General features: G+C 43.4%; 1 protein-coding gene across 1 annotated transcript; it reads right to left on the bottom strand.

Annotated features, from left to right (window-relative positions):
• Positions 1-1,198: 1,198 nt before the first annotated feature.
• Positions 1,199-7,526, bottom strand: LOC123407183 (uncharacterized protein Os08g0359500). The gene is made up of 6 exons (XM_045100260.1): positions 7,312-7,526; positions 4,847-5,033; positions 4,581-4,731; positions 3,488-3,522; positions 3,206-3,404; positions 1,199-1,487 (listed from the first exon to the last, which is right to left on the bottom strand). The coding sequence occupies exons 1-6, from the start codon at positions 7,509-7,511 to the stop codon at positions 1,390-1,392; spliced, it is 870 nt and encodes a 289-aa protein (XP_044956195.1). The 5' UTR covers positions 7,512-7,526; the 3' UTR covers positions 1,199-1,389.
• Positions 7,527-26,001: the final 18,475 nt, after the last annotated feature.

Genomic DNA, 26,001 nt, shown 5'->3' with positions numbered 1-26,001 from the left:
TCGCGCTATGCTAGCACAAAATGAACTAGCACAGTCCAATCCAGCTAGAACTAAGTTTCTCTCCTATGTATACGAGGCGGGACGGGTTCGGACGACGCTCTACACCCCTATCCACGGCAGCACACAGGCAACCAACGAGTAAGAAATACAAACAATAGCCAAAATACCACTAGTGAGAACCGAACTTGCCAAAATACCACTATAAAAAGGCAACTTGCCAATATACAACTAGTGCCTAACTGGAACTAACACCATCCAAACAAGACTTATATGCCCTTGCAACATTTCAGGAGCAAATTGACATGAAAACAACATCGTCTCAACATGATATCACTTTGCGTTATTCAACAACACAATATTGTAACGTTTCAGCAACATGAACAAAACAAACTCCAAATCATCTCTGAAACATATAAACACGGCAAACTCTAAATCTGTTGCACTTGCAATGAAAAAAATCATGGAAACCTGTTGTTGTGGATGTAGTGGCAGAAAGTTGATGGATGGAGTCAATCGAGATGATCTGGGGCGAGCAGAGAGGCAGGGCGAGCCAAAGGGGGGCCAAACAGGGCCGTTTGGCACCAGAGTTGCAGCTACCGGGTATGGCGCCGAGCTGGGGCGTCGACGGCCCAGCGAAGCGCCCAGATAGGATCGACGGGCATCCCAGCCATGGGACCAAGGAGGAGCTCGAGAGGCAGAGGGGCCAACAGAGAGGGCTAGGGGTGGATGGAGGAGAGGTAAGCTGAAGTGCCCAGCCATGGGACCAAGAAAGAGGAGCTCGAGAGGCAGAGGGGCCAACAGAGGCTGAGAGAGGGCTGGGGGTGGATGGAGGAGAGGTAAGCTGAAGTGAGGCACCGGCTAGGGCTGTTTCCACGCGCCGCCATGGGTGGGTGTTGCAGGAGAGGAACAAAGCATGCATGGAAAAGGTTTGGCTAACGGAAAAGGTTTGATAACTAACTGAGGTGCTATTTTGACAACAAAAACTGAGAAGGCAGTGCTATTTTGACAACAAAAACTGAGAAGGCAGTGCTATATTGACAAGTTGGTTTTTCATAGTGGTATTTTGGTTGGCAAGTCCGGTTCTGGCTAGTGGCATTTTGGCTATTGTCTCTTTAAGAAATAATGACAGAAGTAGTTCTATTGCAGTGTTCAGAAAATACTAGATTATAAGCCAAACACGAGTCCAGAACCATCAGCATACAATGCAAACAATCTCACAACTCATAATATGCCAACAGACGGTACGATGCATAGTTGGAAACAAGTATTAAGTCAACAACTTACACGAGACACCAACCCCAACCAGCGAGCAGAATGTGTCTTCAGTTCAGCACGTTCATAAAAAAATGCTAGGATACAATCGAGTAGGGATTATTGAGTGGAATGCTTTCAGTTGCTCTGAGCTGGTGGGCCAGCTTTGCCTTCCACCTCCTGGGAGATTTGGGCGGCATCAGCCTTCCCTGCGTCTTGAGGTTTTGACACTTCCCCTAATCAAGAGCAACAGAAGATAAAGGGTATATGAGAATGTTTTACAGGACTAAATTTAACATAATATAACAAGGATAAATACAGTACATCCATTGACACCTAAAGGGCACATTTCTAAATTTCGACGAACAAATTTGTTCAGATATTGAATTATCATCGCCATCATAAAATTTACTCCCTCCGTTTCAAAAATATCAGGTGTAGTTAGTTTTTGGACAAGTCAAACTTCTATTTTTGACCAGAAAGCAGCATATCAAAAATCATAACACCAAATCAGTATCATTCACCATGACTTAGATTTTCAAAATTTATTTATTTCGTATTATTTATAATCTGTACCTATACCAATATAAAAAGACCCAAAGGGGCAGATCCAACTAATCTCAGCCATCAAAACAGGTCAATCCAACCATCTAGATTACTTGCTCCAATGGTGAGCGCTCTCAACATGTTTTATCATACCAAATATCAACGTTAGTGCTAATCACATAATTAACACGGAAATAATAACTACTCCCTCCGTCCCAAAATTCTTGTCTTAGATTTGTTTAAATATGAATGTATCTATTCATGTTTTAGTATTTAGATACAAACATTTCTAGACAAACTTAAGACAAGAATTTTGGGACGGAGGGAGTATCAAATATCCACATGCAATAAATATACAGCCTAATATGCACATTTACTACTAGTTTTCTATGAACTTGATCATTTATCAAACATAAAATGTAACTTTTCAAAAAAAAATAGTACACCTTATATAATCAAAATAATTATAGTGCAAAGTCATAAACTGCATTTCTTAACTAGTACATGAGCCTAACAAAATAAATTGTTTGGTTTCTACCGATATAAATCCATACACAATATGTAGTTCTGGAGAAAAATAGATCACATATTTGAGATGAAACAGTTTTCTTTAATTCAAAATTTGAATTCTCTAGTTAAGCTATTTCAATTCCTGTTGTGGATAACATATTAAACTATGTTGGGCATTCTATCAATATTTCATGAGTACACAAGGCATAACATACTTCCTTGACAATAACATATTTAACATATTATAACCAGAACCATGACTACCCTCAGAGCAAAAAAGAAAGTTACCATTTAAAGGATCAGTAGCTCATTTAGTGCCAAGAAATATCAGATGAAATAAAGAGGATAAGCAATTTCACAAAAGAGGAAACAAGGGAATGATCAATTGACTTGTCAGGCAGATTCAGCTAAATATAATGACCACACCACCGAAAATGCCCTTAGCAAGGATCAATAGCTCATTTAGTGCCAATAAATGCCAGATGAAATAAACAGGATGAAGGGACTTGGTACCGAGCAATTTCACATAAAAGAGGAGACAAGGGAATGATCAATTGACCTGTCAGGCAGATTCAGCTAAAAATAATGACCACACCAACAAAAATGCCCTTAGCAAAACAACCGTCATTTGGATTTTCACCAACTATAATGAGAAAATGAGTCCGTTTTTCTGTATCTAAAAACCATAGTTAAAGAAGGTGTGCCTAGCTTAAGTGCGCCTAGGGTCTAGGCGACGCCTAGCGCATAACTGCGCTTAATCTGCGCATAAGCATGTGCTTTGGTCAGAAAAGCGCAAGGCAGTGGCAAAACGCACAATTAACGCCTAGCGCTTTTTTGAACTATGCTTAAAACACATCAACTATAATGAGAAAATGAGAACAGGCACAGGAATACTAACCTTCGTCGTCACTCTCATCCTCAAACTCATCCATCCCCATAGCACCCAAACCTTCCATACCAGGCGGCATGCCCATACCGCCCATTCCGCCCATCATACCAGCCAAACCACCCATGCCACCCAAACCTTCCATGCCGGGCATACCGCCCATGCCGCCCAAACCTTCCATTCCAGGCATACCACCCATGCCACCCATATTCTACAGAATGTACATGAAGCGCATCACACACCAAAGCATATAAATGAATCATCAAAGGGGAAAATGGGAATAGATATACTCACCGAAAAGTCCATCCCATCAACATTAACATCAGCACCTGAAAAAACAAATGATGATTTTCAACACATTTGCAAGGCAAAGTAATAATGTGTAGCAAATTCTGCAGTAAATAGATACAGCAGTTTGATTTCTAGCCCATGATAGGCGATAGTTAAATGCCTAGCTCTTAATGTGAGCATAATTGCTCTTAAACGTGCGCTTTGGTCAGAACTCAGAAAAACACAAGGCAGTGGCAAAACACACAGTTAAAGCCTACCGCCTATTTAAACCTTTATCTAGCTTAAAACATAGAAAACTAAGTTGCAAAAGTTAGTTGTCTACTAACAAGGTGTTCTGGTTTTCTCACTCTTTTGAAGACAACTGACAAATACCCTTCCTACTTAGAAGTAGGCGAGTGAAACAGTAAGATGAGAAGAGGCACCAAAATAGATATGTCATACAAGTAAATTGGGATATGATGTTTTTAGTTACATGAAACAACAGTATGGGATAACTACAACGCCATCCAATGTTAAGCAGACCATGGGGCACATTTCCCACGTATTCAGGGCACTCGTTTTCTACCACTAAACTGTCTCCTGTTTACAGAAGTTTTAAAGTACACTCTTGGAACTAACAAGCAATACCTAAACAAGGCAGTGGCAGAACACACAATTAAGGTCTATCGCCTATTTAAACATTGTATCTAGCTTAAACATAGAAAATTAAGTTGCAAAAGTTGGTTGTTTACTAACAAGGTCTTCTAGTTTTCTCTATCTTCTGAAGACAACAACAAATATCTTTCCTACTTAGAACTAGGAGAGTGAAACAGTAAGTTGAGAAGAAACAGAAAAATAGATTTGTCGTACAAGTAAGTTTGGATGTGATGTTTTCAGTTACATAAAGCAAGAATAGGGGATAACTACAACACCATCCAATGTTACGCAGACCATGGTGCACATTTCCCTGATATTCAGGGCACTCATTTTCTACCACTAAACTGCCTCCTGTTTCCAGAAGTTTGAAACTACACTCTTGGAATTAACAAGCAATAACTTAACAAGTATTGTCAATGTACTGCTTCTGTAAATAAACCCATTTTCGTAGATAGCATACCATCATCATCTTCATCAACCCATTTGTCCCAATCAACTTTCACGAAGTGTGGTGCCTTCTGATCATCTCGAACAAGCTTATTCCACCATTTGGCCTCGGCTTTTTCCAAAATACAGAATATAGACCTGACACCAACACTTACTTTGCTTGCCTGTTGAAGACAGTGATACTGAATAAGCAAACAAACTTCTTTTGACAATTGAGAAGTCAACATCACAATAGCTACTAACATTGCAGTATAGTATGTAACTATGGACATTGATTACCTCGACGTTCACTTTGTCATTCAAATCCAGTTTCGATTCATATGAGTTCCCATCAGTTCCAGCAGTGGCAAAGAAAGAGAATACACCATCAGGTTCCAGGTTGACCTTGGCATCCTTTGCGTCAGGCAATTGTACTGTGATATAAACCTTGTCAATCCTTTGAGCCCATCTGACTTCAGGGTGCCGACTACAGAAACATTGCCATTGTCAAGAATCGAACATCAATAGGGAAATCTATCTCTCCAAAAAATAACTAATTAAAATAATTTACAGCTGGCTTTGCATACAAAGAATATTTCATATATTGGCGCAAATGAAGTATCATAACTAAATGAACAGAACATGTATAAAGTGCAGCATTGGGCAATTCAACCAGACACAAATAAAAACAGAACACAACGACCCACTCAGATCACATGAACACACATTCCTCACTTTATATTATTAGTGTTTTCTGTAGCCTAAGCTATAAAAATATAACAAGATGATGGATGGCAAAGCAGGTCCATGCATTCAATCAGAGAGAGCAATTAAAATAAACTCCACTCAGTGCATGCATAATACTATTTTAGTACAGCACTGAATATAAGGATAGCTAAATAAGCACTGGATATATATTACCCCTTCCAACTCCAAAATGAAGGCCTATAAACATTCTATCAAGTCACACAGTGTAGTGTTGGACCAAGTTTGTAGGAAAAAGTATAAGCAACTATAATACTTAGGGGTAATAATATAAGAATATATTCAATTGTGTACTGACACTAATTATATGGTGTACCTGTCTATAGTTGTTTTTTTACAAACTTGGTCAACATTGAATCGTTTGACTTTTTGAACCTTTGAATCATTTGACTTGACAACAAAATTATAGGCCTTATTTTTTGAGTCGAAAGGGTAGATACTTTGCAGTGACATTCTATTGTACTCCCTGTCTCAAAATGTAAGATGTTGATAGTCTCAAAAAACGTCTTGCATTTTGAGACAGGGGGGGGGGGGGGGGGGGGTTCTATATTAGAAGGTTACAAGATGCCAAAGCATAAAATGATACAGTTTAAAAAGTCAACTTGTAGTCATAACTCTGTTACCCCATTGCCATCATGTTGAAAATGCAAGTAACTATCATCTAATATATTTAAGACTTTTAAGATTATCAAATAATGCCTGCCCTTAACAGTTTACATATCTCAAAAATAAAGTTTACATATTAATCCATATAAAGAGAACATAATGGGACCTGCATGCATAATACTCCCTCCGTTCCTAAATATAAGTCCTTTTAAAGATTTCACTAGGACTATATACGGAGCAAAATGAGTGAATATACATTCTAAAGTATGTCTATATACATCCGTATGTAGTCCTCTAGTGAAACCTCTTAAAAGACTTATATTTAGGAACGGAGGGAGTATAATCTTCAATTATGAAAACCGTTTTACCTATAAAGGCAATATTTGCATGACAACAACAAATTAAGAACTACTCCCTCTGTAAACTAATACAAGACCTTTTAGAATCAACTAACAAATAAGAAATAGTACATAAACAACAGTGTAAGACAATAATGAAATACTGATAGATGGTAAATACTGATTGAAAATTGCAGAACATCGGGTTAGAAAAAACTACTAGGGATGGCATGTCCATAGATGAGTCAAAACGCCATTAAGCTCCTAAATTATGTTTAGCCACAGTCACCAGTCGCTGCTAACTGTTACCATTCCTTGCAGATCAGATAACGAGGTAACCATCTCGAATTCAATCGGTAAGTGCTTGCAGAAACCCCAAGTAAAACCGAAATTTAACCAGAGCAGAATTCTTGGAATGTTCGAAGAAACATGCCACGAGATCTGAACATAGAACAAACAGAACAAGAAAAAAATCCAAAATCCCAGGAGATCGGAGTTCTATCACTTTCAACGACAGCAGCGGAACCAAGTCAAGCCTAAGAAGCAGTAGCAATAGAAACAGCACGTTTGCCCAAAATAACAGCAGAATATCAATTGAAATCTAGAAAGGAAGAAAAAAAGAATTAGCAAAAAAAATCGGAAGAGAACACCGCGATGTGACCTTAAACTGCCGTAAGAACCATATCATCTAGACTCCACATAGTAAATCAAAGCAGACGAAGGAGAACGAAACAGCTCGAATTTTTCGGAACGTGTGAACAACGAGTGAGGCAGACAAATCTGAAAATCCCGGAACCTAGAGACGCATAGCCCATAGAAAATCAACGGTACACGGTCGAGCCCCATCCGAGCACAAAAATCTCACAGCTTAAGTTGACCAGCTACACCCAGGGAAACAACAAATCCTCGCGGGACCGCGAGACGAGGTATACCCCAGATCTAATCACGCAGTTGGATGGTACAAACTCGTACTTTGCACAGAATCTAAAGGCGAATCAGAACAGAAGAGGAGAGGGGAAACGCTAGATCGGATGGGGATGCCCTGGTTCCGCTCACCTCATCTTGCTAGGCACCGGCGGCGGCGGCGGCGGCGGAGGGGGGACGGACGAGACGAGGGTTTTGAGAGGTTTTGGAATGGCAGGGTGCGAAGTGAGAAGAGAAGTGAGAATAGGGTACGGCAACGTAATAGGGTAAGGACGAGCAAGTAGCAGGCCGGGTGGACTATCTCTCGCGGACGTAGCCGGGCTGCAGCCCATTAACGCACGCTCGCCACCCGCTATACCCAAAAGCCGAAATCACTAGCTAGCGTTAGGGCATCTCCAACATCAATCTATAAATTTCCACACAAGTTATTAAAAGAAATAAGGACGAATAATAGCAAGCCGGATGGATCAATTTCTCGCGAACGTATCCGGGCTGCAGCCCGTTAACGTCTGGCTCGCTCGCTTGCCATCCACTATACACGAAATCACTAGGGTTAGGGCATCTTCAATATAAACCCATAAACTCCCGCGGGTATGCGTCCACGAACATAAGACTAGTCCGCAAAATGATGTGGAAGCCGAACATTCAACATTGTTCGCATACATTTCAAACACTTATTCAACAAACCAAATAAATTTCATGCAAGTACAGCAAACTTATTTAAATCGAACGAAATTCATTACATTTTTGACATATTTTAACTAAAATAGGTAAAATTATGTACGCAAGCGGGCGCGTGTAACTCCATTATGATGACATGGATACACTGCACTAGTCTACGGTCAGCCGCGACAAATCTCTTTGTCTTTTCCATGTTCAGCAACCCGCTCATCAGACTGCTCGGAGGCCCGGAGATATATTCCTTCCATTTTCCCTATCTCTCGTTGCGCCCCTCGCCGAAGTGGCAAAGGGGGTGCTTCAGCCGGAGGAGAAGGGTTGCATCTGTTTTCGTGAAGCACAGATCCGTACTTGTTTTGGGGGCGGGGGTGACGGTGGCCTGCGAGAGAGGACGAAACACCGTGTGTGGACGTCGGCGGCTCTTGTGCGGTGCCCTTCGTGGGACCAAAGCGGCGACGACCTTACATGTTCTACTTTTCCTCAGTATTGTCGGTGGACGTGGACGCGTTGTCCATCGACTCGTCGAGCTCTGCGTAGCCAACTTGTTTCTCCATCGACCAGGCGTGGTTCCGTAGACGTTAACGACAGATGGCATGGCGGATGGCCTCGTCATGCCAGCAATGATACCCGCTCCACTGTGTGCCCCGCATGCGTGTGTGGAGCAACTCGGCACTCCTCCGCAAGCTGGCTTGGAGTGGCGAATTGCTAAACCGTGTGTCGTCATGGGGCGTTAACTTTCTCCATCAGGCTAGGCGAGGGAGATGGAGTCACGAGTTGCTTGACTTGACTAGCCACCCAGCCCGCTTTTATGCCAAAGAACTGCTCCTCGTGCTCGTCAGATGCCATCGAAAGGGTGAAGAAACTGTTGGAAATATGCCCTAGAGGCAATGATAAAAGAGTTATTATTATATTTCCTGTTTCAAGATAATCGTTTATTATCCATGCTATAATTGTATTGAATGAAAGCATAGATGCATGTGTGGATATATAGACAAAACAATGTCCCTAGTAAGCCTCTAGTTGATTAGCCAGTTGATCAAGGATGGTTAAGGTTTTCTGACCATATGCAAGTGTTGTCACTTGATGAATGGATCACATCATTAGGAGAATGATGTGATGGACAAGACCCAAACTATGAACCTACCATGTGATCGTGTCATTTTGTTGCTATTGTTTTCTGCGTGTCAAGTATTCATTCCTATGACCATGACATCATGTAACTCACTCACACCGGAGGATTACCTTGCGTGTATCAAACATCGCAACGTTACTGGGTGACTATAAAGTTTCTTTGCATGTATCAAACGAAGGTGTCCGTTGAGTTAGCATGGATCAAGACTGGGATTTGTCACTCCGTGTGACGGAGAGGTATCTTGGGGCCCACTCAGTAATACAACATCACCTATAAGCCTTGCAAGCAATGTGACTCAAGTGTTAGTCACGGGATCTTGTATTACGGAACGAGTAAAGAGACTTGCCGGTAACGAGATTGAAACAGGTGGATACCGACGATTAAATCTCGGGCAAGTAACATACCGAAGGACAAAGGGAATGGTATACGGGATTATATGAATCCTTGGCACAGAGGTTCAACCGATAAGATCTTCGTAGAATATGTAGGATCCAATATGGACATCCAGGTCCCGATGTTGGATATTGACCGAGGAGTGTCTCAGGTTATGTCTGCATAGTTCTCGAACCCGTAGGGTCTGCGCACTTAAGGTTCGATGACGTTTCGGTATAGTTGAGTTATAGGTGTTGGTGACCGAAGGTTGTTCGGAGTCCCGGATGAGATCACGGACGTCACGAGGGTTTCTGGAATGGTCCGGAAACGAAGATTGATATATAGGATTATTTAGTTTGGTCTCCGGAAAGATTTCGGGCATTACCGACAGTGTACCGGGAGTGACGAATGGATTCCGAGTTTTTACCGGGAGGGGCCCACCCACCCGGGAATGAGCCTAATAGCCCAAGGGCGGCGCACCAGCCCTTAGTGGGCTGGTGAGGCCAGCCCAAGTGGGCTATGTCGGCTAAGGAAAAAAACCAATGGAAAAAAAGAGGGAGGTGGGAAGGAAGGAGGGGACTCCTCCTCCCCAAACCGAATTGGAGTTGGAGTCCTCCTCCTCCTCTCTCGGCCGGGGCCATTGGGGCTCTCTTGGTCCCCAAGGCTAGCCCCTCCCCTCCTCCTATATATACTAGAGGTTTAGGGTTTTTCAGACACAACTTTGCCACGTGCAACCCTAAACCTCTACTTCGTAGTTCTTCCTCTATATCGGTTTTCTGTGGAGTTCGGGCGGAGCCCTGCAGGAATAGATCATCACCATCACCGGCGTGTCGTCACGCTGCCGGAGAACTCATCTACTTCCCCGTCTCTCTTGCTGGATCAAGAAGACGGATATCGTCATCGAGTTGTACGTGTGCTGAACGCGGAGGTGTCGTCCGTTCGGCGCTAGATCGGAACTGGTCGTGGGACGACGGTGATTTGAATCACGAAGTTGTACCACTACATCAACCGCGTTTCTTAACGCTTCACACTTAGCGATCTACAAGGGTGTGTGGATCCGATCTCCCTCTCGTAGATGAACATCACCATGATAGGTCTTCGTGTGCGTAGGAAATTTTTTGTTTCCCATGCAACGTTCCCCAATAGTGGCGTCATGAGCTAGGTTCATGCGTAGATGTAATCTCGAGTAGAACACAAAAGTTTTTGTGGGCGTTGATGTTCAATTTGCTGCCCTCCTTAGTCTTTTCTCGATTCGACGGTACTGTTGGATTGAAGCGGCCCGGACCAACATTACTCGTACGCTTACGAGAGACCGGTTTCATCGACTAACATGCAATTTGTTGCATAAAGATGACTGGCGGGTCCTGTTTCTTCAACTTTAGTTGAATTGGATTTGACCGAGGCGGTCCTTGGAGAGAGGTTAAATAGCAATTTGCACATCTCTGTTGTGGTTTTGCGTAAGTAAGATGCGATCATACTAGATACCCATAGCAGCCATGTAAAACATGCAACAACAAATTAGAGGACGTCTAACTTGTTTTTGCAGGGTATGCTTGTGATGTGATATGGCCAAAGACATGATGTGATATATTGGATGTATGAGATGATCATGTTGTAATAGTTAAATATCGACTTGCACATCGATGCTACGACAACCGGCAGGAGCCATAGGGTTGTCTTTTAAACTAACGTTTGTGTTTGCAGATGTGTTTACTATATTGCTAGGTTGTAGCTTTAGTAGTAACAGCATACATAGCACGACAACCTCGATGGCGGCACGATGATAGAGATCATGATGATGGAGATCATGATGATGGAGATCATGGTGTGGCGCCGGTGACTATGAAGATCATGCCCGTGCTTTGGTGATGGAGATCAAGAAGCACAAGATGGTGGCCATATCATGTCACTTATGAATTCCATGTGATGTTAATCCTTTTATGCACCTTATCTTGCTTAGAACGACGGTAGCATTATAAGGTGATCCCTCACTAAATTTCAAGATAAAATTGTGTTCTCCCCGACTGTGCACTGTTGAGACAGTTCGTCATTTCGAGACACCACGTGATGATCAGGTGTGATAGACTCAACGTTCACATACAACGGGTGCAAAACAGTTGCACACATGGAACACTCAGGTTAAACTTGACGAGCCTAGCATGTGCAGACATGGCCTCGAAACACAAGAGACCGAAAGGTCGAGCATGATTCATATAGTTGATATGATTAGCATAGAGATGTTTACCACTGAAACTACACTCAACTCACGTGATGATCGGACTTGAGTTAGTGAATCTGGATCATGCCACACTCAAGTAACTAGAGGGATGTCTATTTGAGTGGGAGTTTATTAGTAATTTGATTAGTTAAACTCTAATTGTCTTGAACATAGTCTAAGTCCACTTTGCAATTTTTTATGTTGTAGATCAATGGCCCACGCAGTAGCAACCCTGAATTTCAATACGTTCCTAGAGAAAGCTAAGCTGAAAGATGATGGTAGCAACTTTGTAGACTCGGCTTGTAATCTAAGGCTCATCCTACAAGCTGGGAAAAAGAATTATGTCCTTGATGCTGCGCTAGGAGATGAACCACCCGCTACGTCTGATCAAGATGTTTTGAACGCTTGGCAAGCACGTAAGGAGGACTACTCAGTAGTTCAGTGTGCAGTCTTGTATGGCTTAGAACCGGGACTTCAACGACGCTTTGAACGTCATGGAGAATATGAGATGTTCCAGGAGTTGAAGTTTATCTTTCAGAAGAACGCCCGGACCGAGAGGTATGAGACCTCCGATAAATTCTACGCTTGCAAGATGGAGGAGAATTTGTCTGTCAGTGAACATGTGCTCAAAATGTCTGGGTACTCAAACCGTCTAGCTTAGCTGGGAGTTGAACTTCCGCAAGAGGCTATCACTGACAGAATTCTTCAATCACTACCATCTAGCTACAAGAGCTTTGTGTTGAACTATAACATGCAAGGGATGAACAAGTCACCCGGCGAGTTATTCGCGATGCTGAAATTCGCAGAGTCAGAACTCCGGAAAAGAGCATCAAGTGTTGTGTATGAACATCACCATGGTGTTGTGTAGGAGCATCACCATTATGGGAACATCGCATGGGAAACAAAAAAAATCATACGCACACGCAATACCTATCCATGGTGAAGATCATCTACGATAGGGGAGAGTGAATCTACATACCCTTGTAGATCGCTAAGCGGAAGCGTATATAACGTGGTTGATGTAGTGGAACATATTTGCGATCCAAATTGCAGCCCGTCCCGCGGTCTCATCATGATCCATGCCGCGATCCCATCACGGTCCATCCCGATCTAGTGCCGAACGGACAACACCTCCCCGTTCAGCACACGTACAGCTCGATGACGATCCCCACCTTCTTGATCCAGCAAGAGGGGTGGAGAGGTAGATGAGTTCTCCAGCACGGCAGCGTGGTGGTGGTGGTGGTGAACTAATCCAGCAGGGCTTCGCCTAAGCACCACCGAAAATTGATCTAGAAAGAAGTAGAGGGAGCACATGGCAATTAGGTTAGGGTTGCCTCTAATTCCTCTAGTATATATAGGAGTGGGGAGGGGAGGAGGAAGCCTCAAACCCTCAAGGTTTGGCCAAAATTGGAGGTGGAGGAGTCCTACTCCAATCCTATTAGGAGTTGGATTCCTCCTCTCCACTTGGAAATCCTTTCCTCCTCTTCCACCTTTGGGGTTTTTCCTTCTCAAACATCATGGGCCTTACCGGGGGCTTAGGCTAGCCCACTAGGGGATGGTTTGTCTCCTCCCACAGCCCATGAGGCCCCTCGGGGCGTGACACCCCCCCCCCCCCCCCCGATGGTCCCCGGTACCCTCCCGGCACTCCCAGTACACTACCTGAAGTACCCGGAACTTTTTCGATGACCAAAACATGACTTCCTATATATCAATCTTTACCTCCGGACCATTCCGAAGCTCCTCGTGATGTCCGGGATCATATACGGGACTCCGAACAACTTTCAGTTACCAACACACATAACTCAATAATACCGAAACATCACCGAACCTTAAGTGTGCACACCCTTCGGGTTCGAGAACTATGTAGACATGACCTGAGACATTCTCTGGTCAATAACCAATAGCGGGACCTGGATGCCCATATTGGCTCCTACATATTCTACAAAGATCTTTATCGGTTGAACCTCTATGTCAAGGATTCAGTTAATCCCATATGATATTCCCTTTGTCCTCCGGTATGTTACTTGCCTGAGATTCAATCGTCGGTATCTCCATACCTAGTTCAATATCGTTACCGGCAAGTCTCTTTACTCGTTTCGTAATACAAGATCCCTTGACCAACTCCTTAGTCGCATTGCTTGCAAGGCTTATTGTGATGTTGTATTACCGAGTGGGCCCCGAGATACCTCTCCGTCACACGGGGTGACAAATCCCAGTCTTGATCCACGCCAACCCAACAGACACCTTCGGAGATACCTGTAGAGCACCTTTAAAGTCACCCAGTAACGTTGCCATGTTTGATATACACAAGGTATTCTTCCGGTGTCCGGGAGTTGCATGATCTCATGGTCATAGGAACAGATACATTGACATGCAGAAAACGGTAGCAATAGATTGACACGATCATATGCTACGTTTATAGTTTGGGTCTTGTCCATCACATCATTCTCCTAATGATGTGATCTCATTATCAAGTGAGAACACTGTTGGGGAACGTTGCATGGGAAACAAAAAAATTCCTACGCACACGAAGACCTATCATGGTGATGTCCATCTACGAGAGGAGATTAGATCTACGTACCCTTGTAGATCACTAAGCGGGAATCGTTAAGAAACGCGGTTGATGTAGTGGTACAACTTCGTGATTCAAATCACCGTCGTCCCACGATCCGTTACGATCTAGTGCCGAACGGACAACACCTCCGCGTTCAACACAGGTACAGCTCGATGACGACCTCAGCCTTATTGATCCAGCAAGAGAGACGGAGAAGTAGATGACTTCTCCGACAGCGTGACGGTGCTCCGGTGGTGGTGATGATCTACTCGTGCAGGGCTCCGCCCGAGCTCCGCGGAAATCCGATCTAGAGGAAAAACTACGTGGTATAGGTTTGAGTTGCACGTGGCAAAGTTGTGTCTCAAAAGCACTAAAACCAGCAGTATATATAGGAGGAGGGGAGGGGCTAGCCTTGGGGCTCAAGGGAGCTCCAAGGGCGCCGACCGAAGGAGGAGGTGGACTCCCACCCCAATTCGGTTTGGGGGAAGCACTCGACTCCTTCCTTCCCACCTCCCTTTTCCCTTTTTTTCCTATGGTATTTTTCCCTTGTGGCGCCATGGCCCTACTGGGCTAGCCTCACCAGCCCACTAAGGGTTGGTGCACCACCCTAGGGTCAGTGGGCTCACTCCTGGGTGGGTGGGCCCATCCCGGTGAATACCCGGAACCCATTCATCACTCCCGGTACACTATTGGTAATGCTCGAAACTTTTCGGTAACCAAATGAAACCATCCTATATATCAATCTTCGTTTCCGAACCATTTTGGAAACCCTCGTGACGTCCGTGATCTCATCCGAGACTCCGAACAACATTCGGTAACCACACATTTAACTCAACTATACTAAAACATCATCGAACCTTAAGTGTGCAGACCCTGCGGGTTCGAGAACTATGTAGACATGACCCGAGACACTCCGCGGTCAATATCCAATAGCGAGACCTGGATGTCCATATTGGATCCTACATATTCTACGAAGATCTTATTGGTTGAACCTCTGTGCCAAGGATTCATATAATCTCGTATGTCATTCCCTTTGTCCTTCGGTATGTTACTTGCCCGAGATTCGATCATCACTATCCGTATACCTATTTCAATCTCGTTATCGGCAAGACTCTTTACTCGTTCCGTAATACAAGATCCCGTGACTTACACTTAGTCACATTGCTTGCAAGGCTTGTTTGTGATGTTGTATTACCGAGGGGGCCCCGAGATACCTCTCCGTCACACGGAGTGACAAATCCCACTCTTGATCCATACTAACTCAACGGACACCTTCGGAGATACCTGTAGAGGACCTTTATAGTCACCCAGTTACGTTGCGACGTTTGATACACACAAGGTATTTCTCCGGTGTCAGTGAGTTATATGATCTCATGGTCATAGGAATAAATACTTGACACATAGAAAACAATAGCAATAAAATGACACAATCACATGCTACGTTCATAGTTTGGGTCTAGTCCATCACATGATTCTCCTAATGATGTGATCCAGTTATCAAGTGACAACACTTGCGTATGGTCAGAAAACCTTAACCATCCTTGATCAACTGGCTAGCCAACTAGAGGCTTGCTAGGGACATTGTTTTGTCTATGTATCCACACATGTATCTATGTTTTCATTCAATACAATTATAGCATGGATAATAAACGATTATCTTGAAACAGGAAATATAATAATAACTCTTTTATCATTGCATATAGGGCATATTTCCAACAGTCTCCCACTTGCACTAGAGTCAATAATCTAGTCCTCACATCGCTATGTGATTTACATTGTTATGAATCTAACACCCATACAGTTCTGGTGTTGATCATGATTCGCTTGTGGAAGAGGTTTAGTCAGCGGATCTGCTACATTCAGATCTGTGTGCACTTTGCAAATATTTACGTCCTCTCCTTCGACGTAGTCGCGGATGAGGTTGAAGCGTCGTTTGATGTGTCTGGTTTTCTTGTGAAACCTTGGTTCCTTTGCTAAAGCATTGGCACTGGTGTCGTCACAGAACAGAGTTATTGGATTAGTGCGCTCGGCACAACTCCAAGATCCGTCATGAACTGCTTCATCCAGACACCCTCCTTAGCTGCCTCCGACGCAGCCATGTACTCCGCTTCACATGTAGAATATGCTACGACGCTTTGCGTGGAACTGCACTAGCTTACTGCACCCCCATTAAGAATAAATATGTATCCGGTTTGAGACTTAGAGTCATCCGGATCAGTGTCAAAGCTTGCGTCGACGTAACCCTTTACGACGAGCTCTTCATCACCTTCATAAACAAGAAACATTTCCTTAGTCCTTTTGAGGTACTTCAGAATATTCTTGACGCCGTCCAGTGATCCACTCCTGGATTACTTTGAAACCTGCCTGCCATACTTATGGCCAGGCTGAAGTCCGGTCTAGTGGACATCATTGCATACATGATAGAACCTATGGCTGGAGCATGGGGGACGATACTCATCTTTTCTCTATCTTCCGCAGTTACTGGACACCGAGTCTTACTCAATTTTATACCTTGTAATACTGGCAAGAACCCCTTCTTGGACTGTTCCATTTTGAACTTCTTCAAAACTTTATCAAGGTATGTGCTTTGTGAAAGTCCTATCAGGCGTCTCAATCTATCCCTATAGATCTTAATGCCTAGAATGTAAGCAGCTTCTCCTAGGTCCTTCATAGAGAAATTTTTATTCAAGTAATCCTTTACGCTCTCCAAAAACTCCAGTTGTTTCCAATCAGCAATATGTCAGACACATATAATATTAGAAACGCCACAGAGCTCCCACTCACTTTCTTGTAAATACAAGATTCTCCAACCACTTGTATAAATCCAAATGCTTTGATCACCTCATCAAAGCGCTTATTCCAACTCCGAGATGCCTGCACCAGTCCATAAATGGATCGCTGGAGCTTGCACACTTTGTTAGCATTCTCTAGATCGACAAAACCTTCGAGTTGCATCATATACAACTCTTCCGTAAGAAAACCGTTAAGGAACGTCGTTTTGACATCCATCTGCCAGATTTATAATCGAAAAATGCAGCTATTGCTAACATGATTCAGACGGACTTAAGCATCTCTACTGGTGAGAATGTCTCATCATAGTCAACTCCTTGAACTTGTGAAAAACCCTTTGCCACAAGTCAAGCTTTATAAACGGCCACATTACCGTCCGCGTCCGTCTTCTTCTTAAAGATCCATTTGTTCTAAATAGCCTTGCGGCCTTCAGGTAATACTTCCAAAGTCCACACTTTGTTTTCATACATAGATCCTATCACAGACTTCATGGCCTCCAGCCATTTGTTGGAATCCGGGCCCACCATTGCTTCTTCATAATTCGCAGGTTCATTGTTGTCTAACAACATGATTGATAAGACATGATTACCGTACCACTGAGGAACAGTATATGATCTTGTCGACTTGCAAGGTCCGATAGGAACTTGATCCGAAGTTTCATGATCATCATCATTAACTTCCTCCTCAACCGGCGTCGCTTCGACAGAGGTTTCCCCTTGCCATGCGCCACCTTCTAGAGGGATTAGAGTTTCGACAACCTCATCAAGTTCTATCTTCCTCCCACTCCATTCTTTCGAGAGAAAATCCTTCTCAAGAAAAGCTCTGTTCTTAGCAACAAACACTTTGCCCTCGGATTTGAGATAGAAGGTGTACTCAACTGTCTCTTTTGGTTTTTTTATGAAGACGCACTTTTCCGCTTTGGGTTCTAGCTTTTCAGGCTGAAGCTTTTTGACATAAGCATCACATCCCCAAACTTTAAGAAACGACAACTTTGGTCTTTTGCCATACCACAACTCATATGGTGTCGTCTCTAATGCATAACCCCAAAACGATAACGACAAATCGGTAAGAGACATCATAGATCGCACCATTTCTAAAAAAGTACGATTACGACCTTCGGACACACCATTACGCTGTGGTGTTCCAGGCGTTGTCAACTGTGAAACAATTCCACATTGTCTTAAGTGAGCACCAAACTCGAAACTCAGATACTCACCCCCACGATCAGAACATAGGAACTTGATCTTGTTGTTACGATGATTTTCAACTTCACTCTGAAATTGCTTGAACTTCTCAAACATTTCAGACTTGTGCTTCATCAAGTAGATATATCCATACCTACTCAAATCATAAGTGAAGGTGAGAAAATAACGATATCCGCCGCGCACCTCCACACTCATCGGACCGCACACATCGGTATGTATGATTTCCAACAAGTCACTTGCACGCTCCATTGTTCTGGAGAACGGAGTCTTAGTCATCTTGCCCATGAGGCATGGTTCACACGTGTCAAGTGATTCAAAATCAAGTGACTCCAAAACCCATCAGAATGGAGTTTCTTCATGCGCTTTACACCAATATGACCTAAGCGGTAGTGCCACAAAAACATGGCGCTATCATTGTTAACTCTACATATTTTGATCTCAATGTTATGTATATGTGTATCATTGATGACCCACAAGTATAGGGTATCTATCGTAGTCCTTTTGATAAGTAAGAGTGTCGAACCCAACGAGGAGCAGAAGGATCTGACAAGTGGTTTTCACCAAGGTAATCTGTGGGAGCACTGAAATTATCGGTAACAAGTAGTTGTGTGGTAAGATGATCCGTAGCAAGTAACAAGTAACAACAGTAACAAAGGTGCAGCAAAGTGTTCATATGATTCGTGTTCGCTACTTTGATAGTTTGATATGTGGGTGGACCGACGCTTGGGTACTGCCCTTAATTGGACAAGCATCCCACTTATGATTAACCCCTCTCGCAAGCATCCACAACTACGAAAGAAGAATTAAGACAAAGTCTAACCATAACATTAAACTAGTGGATCCAAATCAGCCCCTTACGAAGCAACACATAAACTAGGGTTTAAGCTTCTGTCACTCTAGCAACCCATCATCTACTTACTACTTCCCAATGCCTTCCTCTAGGCACAAATAATGGTGAAGTGTTATGTAGTCGATGTTCACATAACACCACTAGAGGAGAGACAACATACAACACATCAAAATGTCGAACGAATACCAAATTCACATGACTACTTATAGCATGACTTATCCCGTGTCCTCGGGAACAAAAGTGACTACTCACAAAGCATAATCATATTCATGACTAGAGAGGTAATGAGTAGCATCAAAGATCTGAACATATAATCTTCCACCAAGTAATCCAACTAGCATCAACTACAAAGAGTAATTAACACTACTAGCAACCTTACAAGTACCAATCGGAGTCGCGAGACGGAGATTGGTTACAAGAGATGAACTAGGGTTTGGAGATGAGGTGGTGCTGATGAAGATGTTGATGGTGATGAGTCCCCTCCGATGAAAGGAGTGTTGGTGATGATGATGGCGATGATTTCCCCCTCCGGGAGGGACGTTTCCCCGGCAAGACGACCGTGCCGGAGCTCTAGATTTGTTCTGCTCAAGTTCCGCCTCGTGGCGGCGGCGATTCCTCCCGAAATCCTCCTCCTTGATTTTTTCGGAACAAAATCCTCCTTATAGCAAAAGAGGGGGACCAAAGGGCCATCAGGGAGCTCACAAGCCCCCTAGGCACGTCCAGGGGGTAGGTCGTGCCTAGCAGGCTTGTGGCCTCCTGCTGGCGCCCCTCTGGTACTTCTTCAGCCCATTATTTTTTATAAATTCCAAAATAAATCCTCATTGATTTTCACGGCTTTTGGAGTTGCGCAGAATAGGTATCTCAAACTTGCTCCCTTTTCAGGCCAGAATTCGAGTTGCTGACATTCTCCCTCTTCATGTAAACCTTGCAAAATAAGAGAGAAAAGGCATAAGTATTGTACCGTGAAGTGTAATAACAGCCAAAAAAGCAATAAATATCAACATGAAAGCATGATGCAAAATGGACGTATCAACTCCCCCAAGCTTAGACCTCGCTTGTCCTCAAGCGAAAGCCGAGATCAATAAATATGCCCACATGTTTAGAGAGAGAGGTGTCGACAAAACAAGATACGAACATGCAGGCATCATGATCCTAGTCAGAACAACAATACCATCATATGAACTCTTATGCTAAAGTGACAATTCCTTCACAAGGTAAAGTAAGGATCAAGAAGCTTAATGAGAATTAACAACCGATAGCCTTTAGTCATTGAAGCAATTGCAATTTATCATAACATCGGAAAGAGTCAAATAAGAGCTTGTAAAGAAAATCCACATACTCAATCATCTTTTCGTTTTCTACAATGGCTACAACTCACGTAGTACTCATGAGATCAAAGTTTCAATTGGACACAGAGAAAGATAGGGGCTTATAGTTTTGCCTCCCAACTAATAACCTCAAGGGTAATGTCAAAAATAATAATTCATGAATACTTACTTCCAAGTTGACATATGAATATAGATCTTTCCCTAGCATATGACGTTAGCCAAGATAAAGTCGAAATAAGGAATTGGTGTAGATCACCATGACTCTTTCAAGGGCAAAAAGTAAAGATACAAGATAGGCCCTTCGCAGAGGGAATTAGAGGTTGTCATGCACTTTTGAGGTTTGGATGTGCGACCTCTTAGTGTGAAGGAACGTCACTTAATATTGCCTCCTGTGATAAAGAACTTTATTATGCAGTTTGTCGCTTTTATGTCTTCCTCATCAGAGGTTCGTACAAAGCTTATTTTCCACACACTAATAGATCATACATATTTAGGGAGCAATTTGTATTGCTTGCACCGATGACAACTTACTTGAGGGATCTTATTCAATCCATAGGTAGGTATGGTGGACTCTCATGGCAAAACTGGGGTTGAAGGTTTGTGGATGCACAAGTAGTATCTCTACTTAGTGCGGAAGTTTTGGCTGATATGAGGTGGAAGCAATTGTCACATGCTAAGGGATCTCTAGTCATATAACATTGTTCGGAACCAAGCAAACACAATTCATTATGTTGTCTTCCTTGTCCAACATCTACTTCTAAGCATGTAATAGTTTAGTGAGTGTTCACAATCATAGATGGTGTCAAAGATGATATATTTATATGTGAACCTCTCCTTCTTTATCACTTCCTATTAATTGCAACAATGACTAAGGTCTACGTTTGTCCACCCTCAACAAGTTTCAATCAACATTCTTTTTATATGTGAAGCCATCACTTCCCATAAGATCATTACATGATGTTTCATGCTTTTGTTCTTTCATCATTCTCTTGATCATGGCATGAGGCAAGGCCCTTAACTAAAACACTCTTTATTATATGACTCACGAACTCGAATATATCGGGGGTGACACAAAGCAAAACTCAAGCCTAAAACACTAAGGACTTTATTCTACTAGAGAAAGATAAACCAAAAAGGATCGAACTAAGAAATGGTAAATGCAAAAGATGTGATGGTGATACGATACCGGGGCAACTCCCCAAGCTTGGCATAAGCCAAGGGGATTGCCCATACCCATGCTTAGTTGTCTTCCTTTGAAGGTGATGGTGGTGGAGTTGTTGCAACCTGGGTTTGATCCTCCATATTCCAAGGCATAGGTGCTCCATCATGGAAAGATGATCGAGTCTCCAGAATCCTCAAATCTGCAGCCAACCGTATTGATTTAAATCTGTACTCATACTCACAGTTTTGGTTCTGTAGGTCATAGATCTGGGCTTGGAGGTGATCAATTTTGTCATAGAGCCTGGAGAGGTGCTTCCCGATGTCATTGGCATCGATGTTGTGCTTGTTGGTGAACTCCGTGATCATCATGTGGTTGGCGTTGAGTCCACGCTCCACCATCCCTTGGCACTTGAAGACTTGTTCCTCCATTGCTTCGAGCCTCGCCTCCATGCTTCCGGTCTTCTTGGGCCTCTCAACATCATGGATGTGCAGCATCCCCTCATGCATCTCGATAGATTGAGGGTGTCGCAGCACTCCCGCGAGGTAGGGATTGATGGCCTTCTCGAAGATCTTGTCCTTCAGAGCTTTTGGGGATGCCATAGCGATCTAGATCTGCAGCAGAAATAGGCTCGAAACAAAAACAGAGGAAATTTGCGTGATACGAGGGTCAGACCTTTTGGGAGAATATATAATGATTTTTTTTCTGACCAGAAGGAGTACTCCTCAAGAAAACGGAGTCCGGGAGGCACACGAGGTGGTCACAAGCCCCCAGGCGCGGCCAGGGGGGGTGGCGTGCGCCTGGCAGGCTTGTCGCCTCCTCGTGCGCTTTCCGGACTACTTTAATTTTTTCTATTTTTCCAAAAATTCCAAAACGGACAAATATTCCTACTAGAAAAGTTTTGGAGTCGGTTTACTTACCGAATCACATACCTCTTCGTTTTCGGAGTCTGAAATAGGCTGATAAATATCCCTTATGTACTCCTCCGGAGTTATGGTATTGATAATATTGCTTTCAACATTTATGGGAGTACCTCAGATATAATGCTCGATTCTCTGCCCATTCACCACTCTCGGAAAATTACCTTCCGTGTTGTTGATCTTGATGGCACCGGAATGATATACTTCCTCAATAATGTAAGGACCTTCCCATTTAGAGAGAAGCTTGCCTGCAAAAAATCTTAAACGAGAATTATATAGCAAGACATAATCACCTACATTGAACTCACATTTTTGTATCCTTTTATCATGCCACCTCTTAACCTTTTCTTTGAACAACTTGGCATTTTCATATGCTTGAGCTCTCCATTCATCAAGCGAGCTAATATCAAATAACCTCTTCTCACCAGCAAGTTTGAAATCAAAGCTGAGCTCTTTGATTGCCCAATAAGCCTTGTGCTCTAGCTCAAGAGTTAAATGACATGCTTTGCCGTAAACCATTTTGTACGGAGACATGCCCATGGGATTCTTATAGGCAGTTCTATAAGCCCACAGTGCATCATCGAGCTTCTTAGACCAATTCTTTCTAGACCTATTAATAGTCTTTTGCAGAATTAGTTTAATCTCTCTATTGCTTAGATCTACTTGACCACTCGACTGAGGATAATAGGGGGACGCAATTCTAAGGTTGACATCGTACTTAGCAAGCATTTTACGGAAATCACCATGAATAAAATGTGAACCACCATCAGTCAATAGATATCTAGGGACTTGATACATCTCCGTCGTATCCACTTTTCCCAACTCTTTTGCCCTTGTTTTGGACTCTAACTTGCATGATTTGAATGGAACTAACCCGGACTAACGCTGTTTTCAGCAGAATTGCCATGGTGTTGTTTTTGTGCAGAAATAAAAGTTCTCGGAATGTCCTGAAAATTTACGGAGATTTTTTCTGGAATAAAATAAAAATACCTGCGCAAAGATCCACCGGAGGGGGCGTGCTAGTGGGCCACAAGCCCACAGGCCGCGGCCACCCCCCTAGGCCGCACCGTGAGGGCTTGTGGGGCCCACATGGCACCACCGCCCCCAAACTCAGCTCTATATCTTCCGTCTCACCCGGAAAAAAATCAGAGAGAAGGTTTCATCGCGTTTTGCGATACGGAGGCGCCGCCACATCCTGTTCTTCATCTAGAGGGCAGATCTGGAGTCTGTTTCGGGCTCCGGAGAGGGGAAATCGTCGCCATCGTCATCATCAACCTTCCTCCATCGACAATTCCATGATGCTCTTCATCGTTCATAAGTAATCTCATCGTAGGCTTGCTGGACGGTGATGAGTTGGATGAGATCTATCATGTAATCAAGTTAGTCTTTGACGTGGATTGATCCCTAGTATCCACTATGTTCTAGATTGATGTTGCTACTACTTGGCTATGCTTAATGCTTGTCACTAGGGCCCGAGTGCCATGATTTCAGATCTGAACCTATTATGTTGTCGCCAATATATGTGTGTTTTAGATCCTATCTTGCAAGTTGTACTCACCTACTATGTGTTATGACCCGGCAACCCCGGAGTGACAATAGCCGGAACCACTCCCGGAGATGACCCTAGTATGAGGAGTTCATGTATTCACTGCGTGTTAATGCGTTGGTCCGGTTCTTTATTAAAAGGAGAACCTTAATATCCCTTAGTTTCCATTAGGACCCCGCTACCACGGGAGGGATGGACAATAGATGTCATGCAAGTTCTTTTCCCTAAGCACGTATGACTACATACGGAATACATGCCTACACTAGATTGACGAACGGGAGCTAGTTACATATCTCTCCGTCTTATAGCTGTTACATGATGAATCACATCCGTCATACTCATCCATCACCGATCCACTGCCTACGAGTCTTTTACTACTGGTCCTCGCTATGTTACTTTGTCTAGGCTTGTCCCTTGCTACAAAAGGGATTGGGCCACTTTGCTACTACTGTTGCTACTGCTGTTACTCTGCTGCTGCTGCTGCTGCTGTTCCTTGCTACTTCGCTGTTACTTGTTGCAAGATCCTTTTTCGTCACCGTTGATGGGGAAGAATAGTTTCCCGTCCACGTGCAACTTATTGGCGCCATTGATACAACAGTTAGGAATAGTCTGCCGTCAACAGATCTGTTTCTGGCACCGTTGCTATCATACTACTTTGCTACTGATACTTTGCTTGCAGAAACTAATCTTCCAGGTGTGGTTGTATCTGATAAACTCAGTTGCTAATACTTGAGAATATTCTTTAGCTTCCCCTTGTGAGCGAATCAATAAATTTGGGTCGAATACTCTACCATCGAAAACTGTTGTGATCCCCTACACTTGTGGGTTATCAAGACCTTTTTCTGGCGCCGTTGCCGGGGAAGCACAACTATATTCTCTGAGTCACTTAGGATTGACGTCTGCTGGTCGCTATGAGGAATCCGAAAGATCCAAGAACTAAAATCTTGCCTTCCACTACGAGGATAGGTAAGGAACTGCCATCTAGCTCTGCACATGATTCACCTTCAGTTATGAGAAGTTTACGACTTCACCTCTTGCTAGAAATCTTGATATGTCGCATGTGCTTGATGATGCTACTTCTGCTGCACATGATGCTTATGATGATGCTATGCTTGATACTATGCCTGCTATGCCTGATACATCTTTGCCACTTGGTGCATTCCTTGATGCACATATTGCTAGAGTTGCTCCTAGATGTGATGATACTTCTGAAACTGCTGATACTATTGAAGTAGAACCTTCTACTATGCCTGAATTGCCTGTTATGCCTGATACGCGCTATGTTATGGAGGGAGAGATAGCTGAGGATTTTCTTGCGTGTAAGGATAGCTATGATGTTGAGAATTTACTGCGCAAAGTGGAAAGAAAAATCTCTGAACGCTAGGATGAAATACGACCCAAAGTTTGCTACTTCGCCTATCTTTGTGACCGATAAGGATTATGAATTCTATGTCGACCCTAAGTTAATCACCTTGGTCGAATCTGATCCTTTTCACGGTTATGAGCCTGAAACGGTTGTAGCCCATCTTACCAAACTGCATGATATAGCCACCCTATTCACTAGTGAGGAAAAGATCCGCCACTACTATATCCTCAAGCTGTTTCCTTTCTCGCTAAAGGATGATGCTACGACCTGGTTCACTTCTCTTGCTCCTCGTTGTGTGCGTAGCCCCTAGGATATGGTCTACTACTTCTCTGAAAAATATTTCCCTGCCCGTAAGAAGCAAGCTGCCATGCAGGAAATATACAACTTTGCTCAAGCTGAAGAAGAGAGTCTCCCACAAGCTTGGGGGAGGGTCATCCAGCTACTGAATACTTTGCCTGATCACCCTCTTGAGAAGAATGAAATACTGGATATCTTCTATAATGGACTTAGCGATGCTTCCAAAGACCACCTAGATAGTTGTGCTGGTAGTGTTTTTAGGGAACGAACTGTAGAACAAGCTGAGATTCTGTTGAATAACATCTTGTGCAATGAGAATGCTCGGACTATTCCCGAACCACCTCCTAAGCCAACTCCGAAGAAAAGAGGTATTCTATTCCTCAGTCCTGAAGTTGGGGAACGTCGCA

The sequence above is a fragment of the Hordeum vulgare genome, chromosome 7H (assembly GCF_904849725.1).
Source record: "Hordeum vulgare subsp. vulgare chromosome 7H, MorexV3_pseudomolecules_assembly, whole genome shotgun sequence".
Lineage (NCBI taxonomy): Eukaryota > Viridiplantae > Streptophyta > Magnoliopsida > Poales > Poaceae > Hordeum > Hordeum vulgare.
The sequence above is the reverse complement of the archived record's forward strand: the minus strand, read 5'-3'. Positions and strand labels throughout refer to the sequence as shown.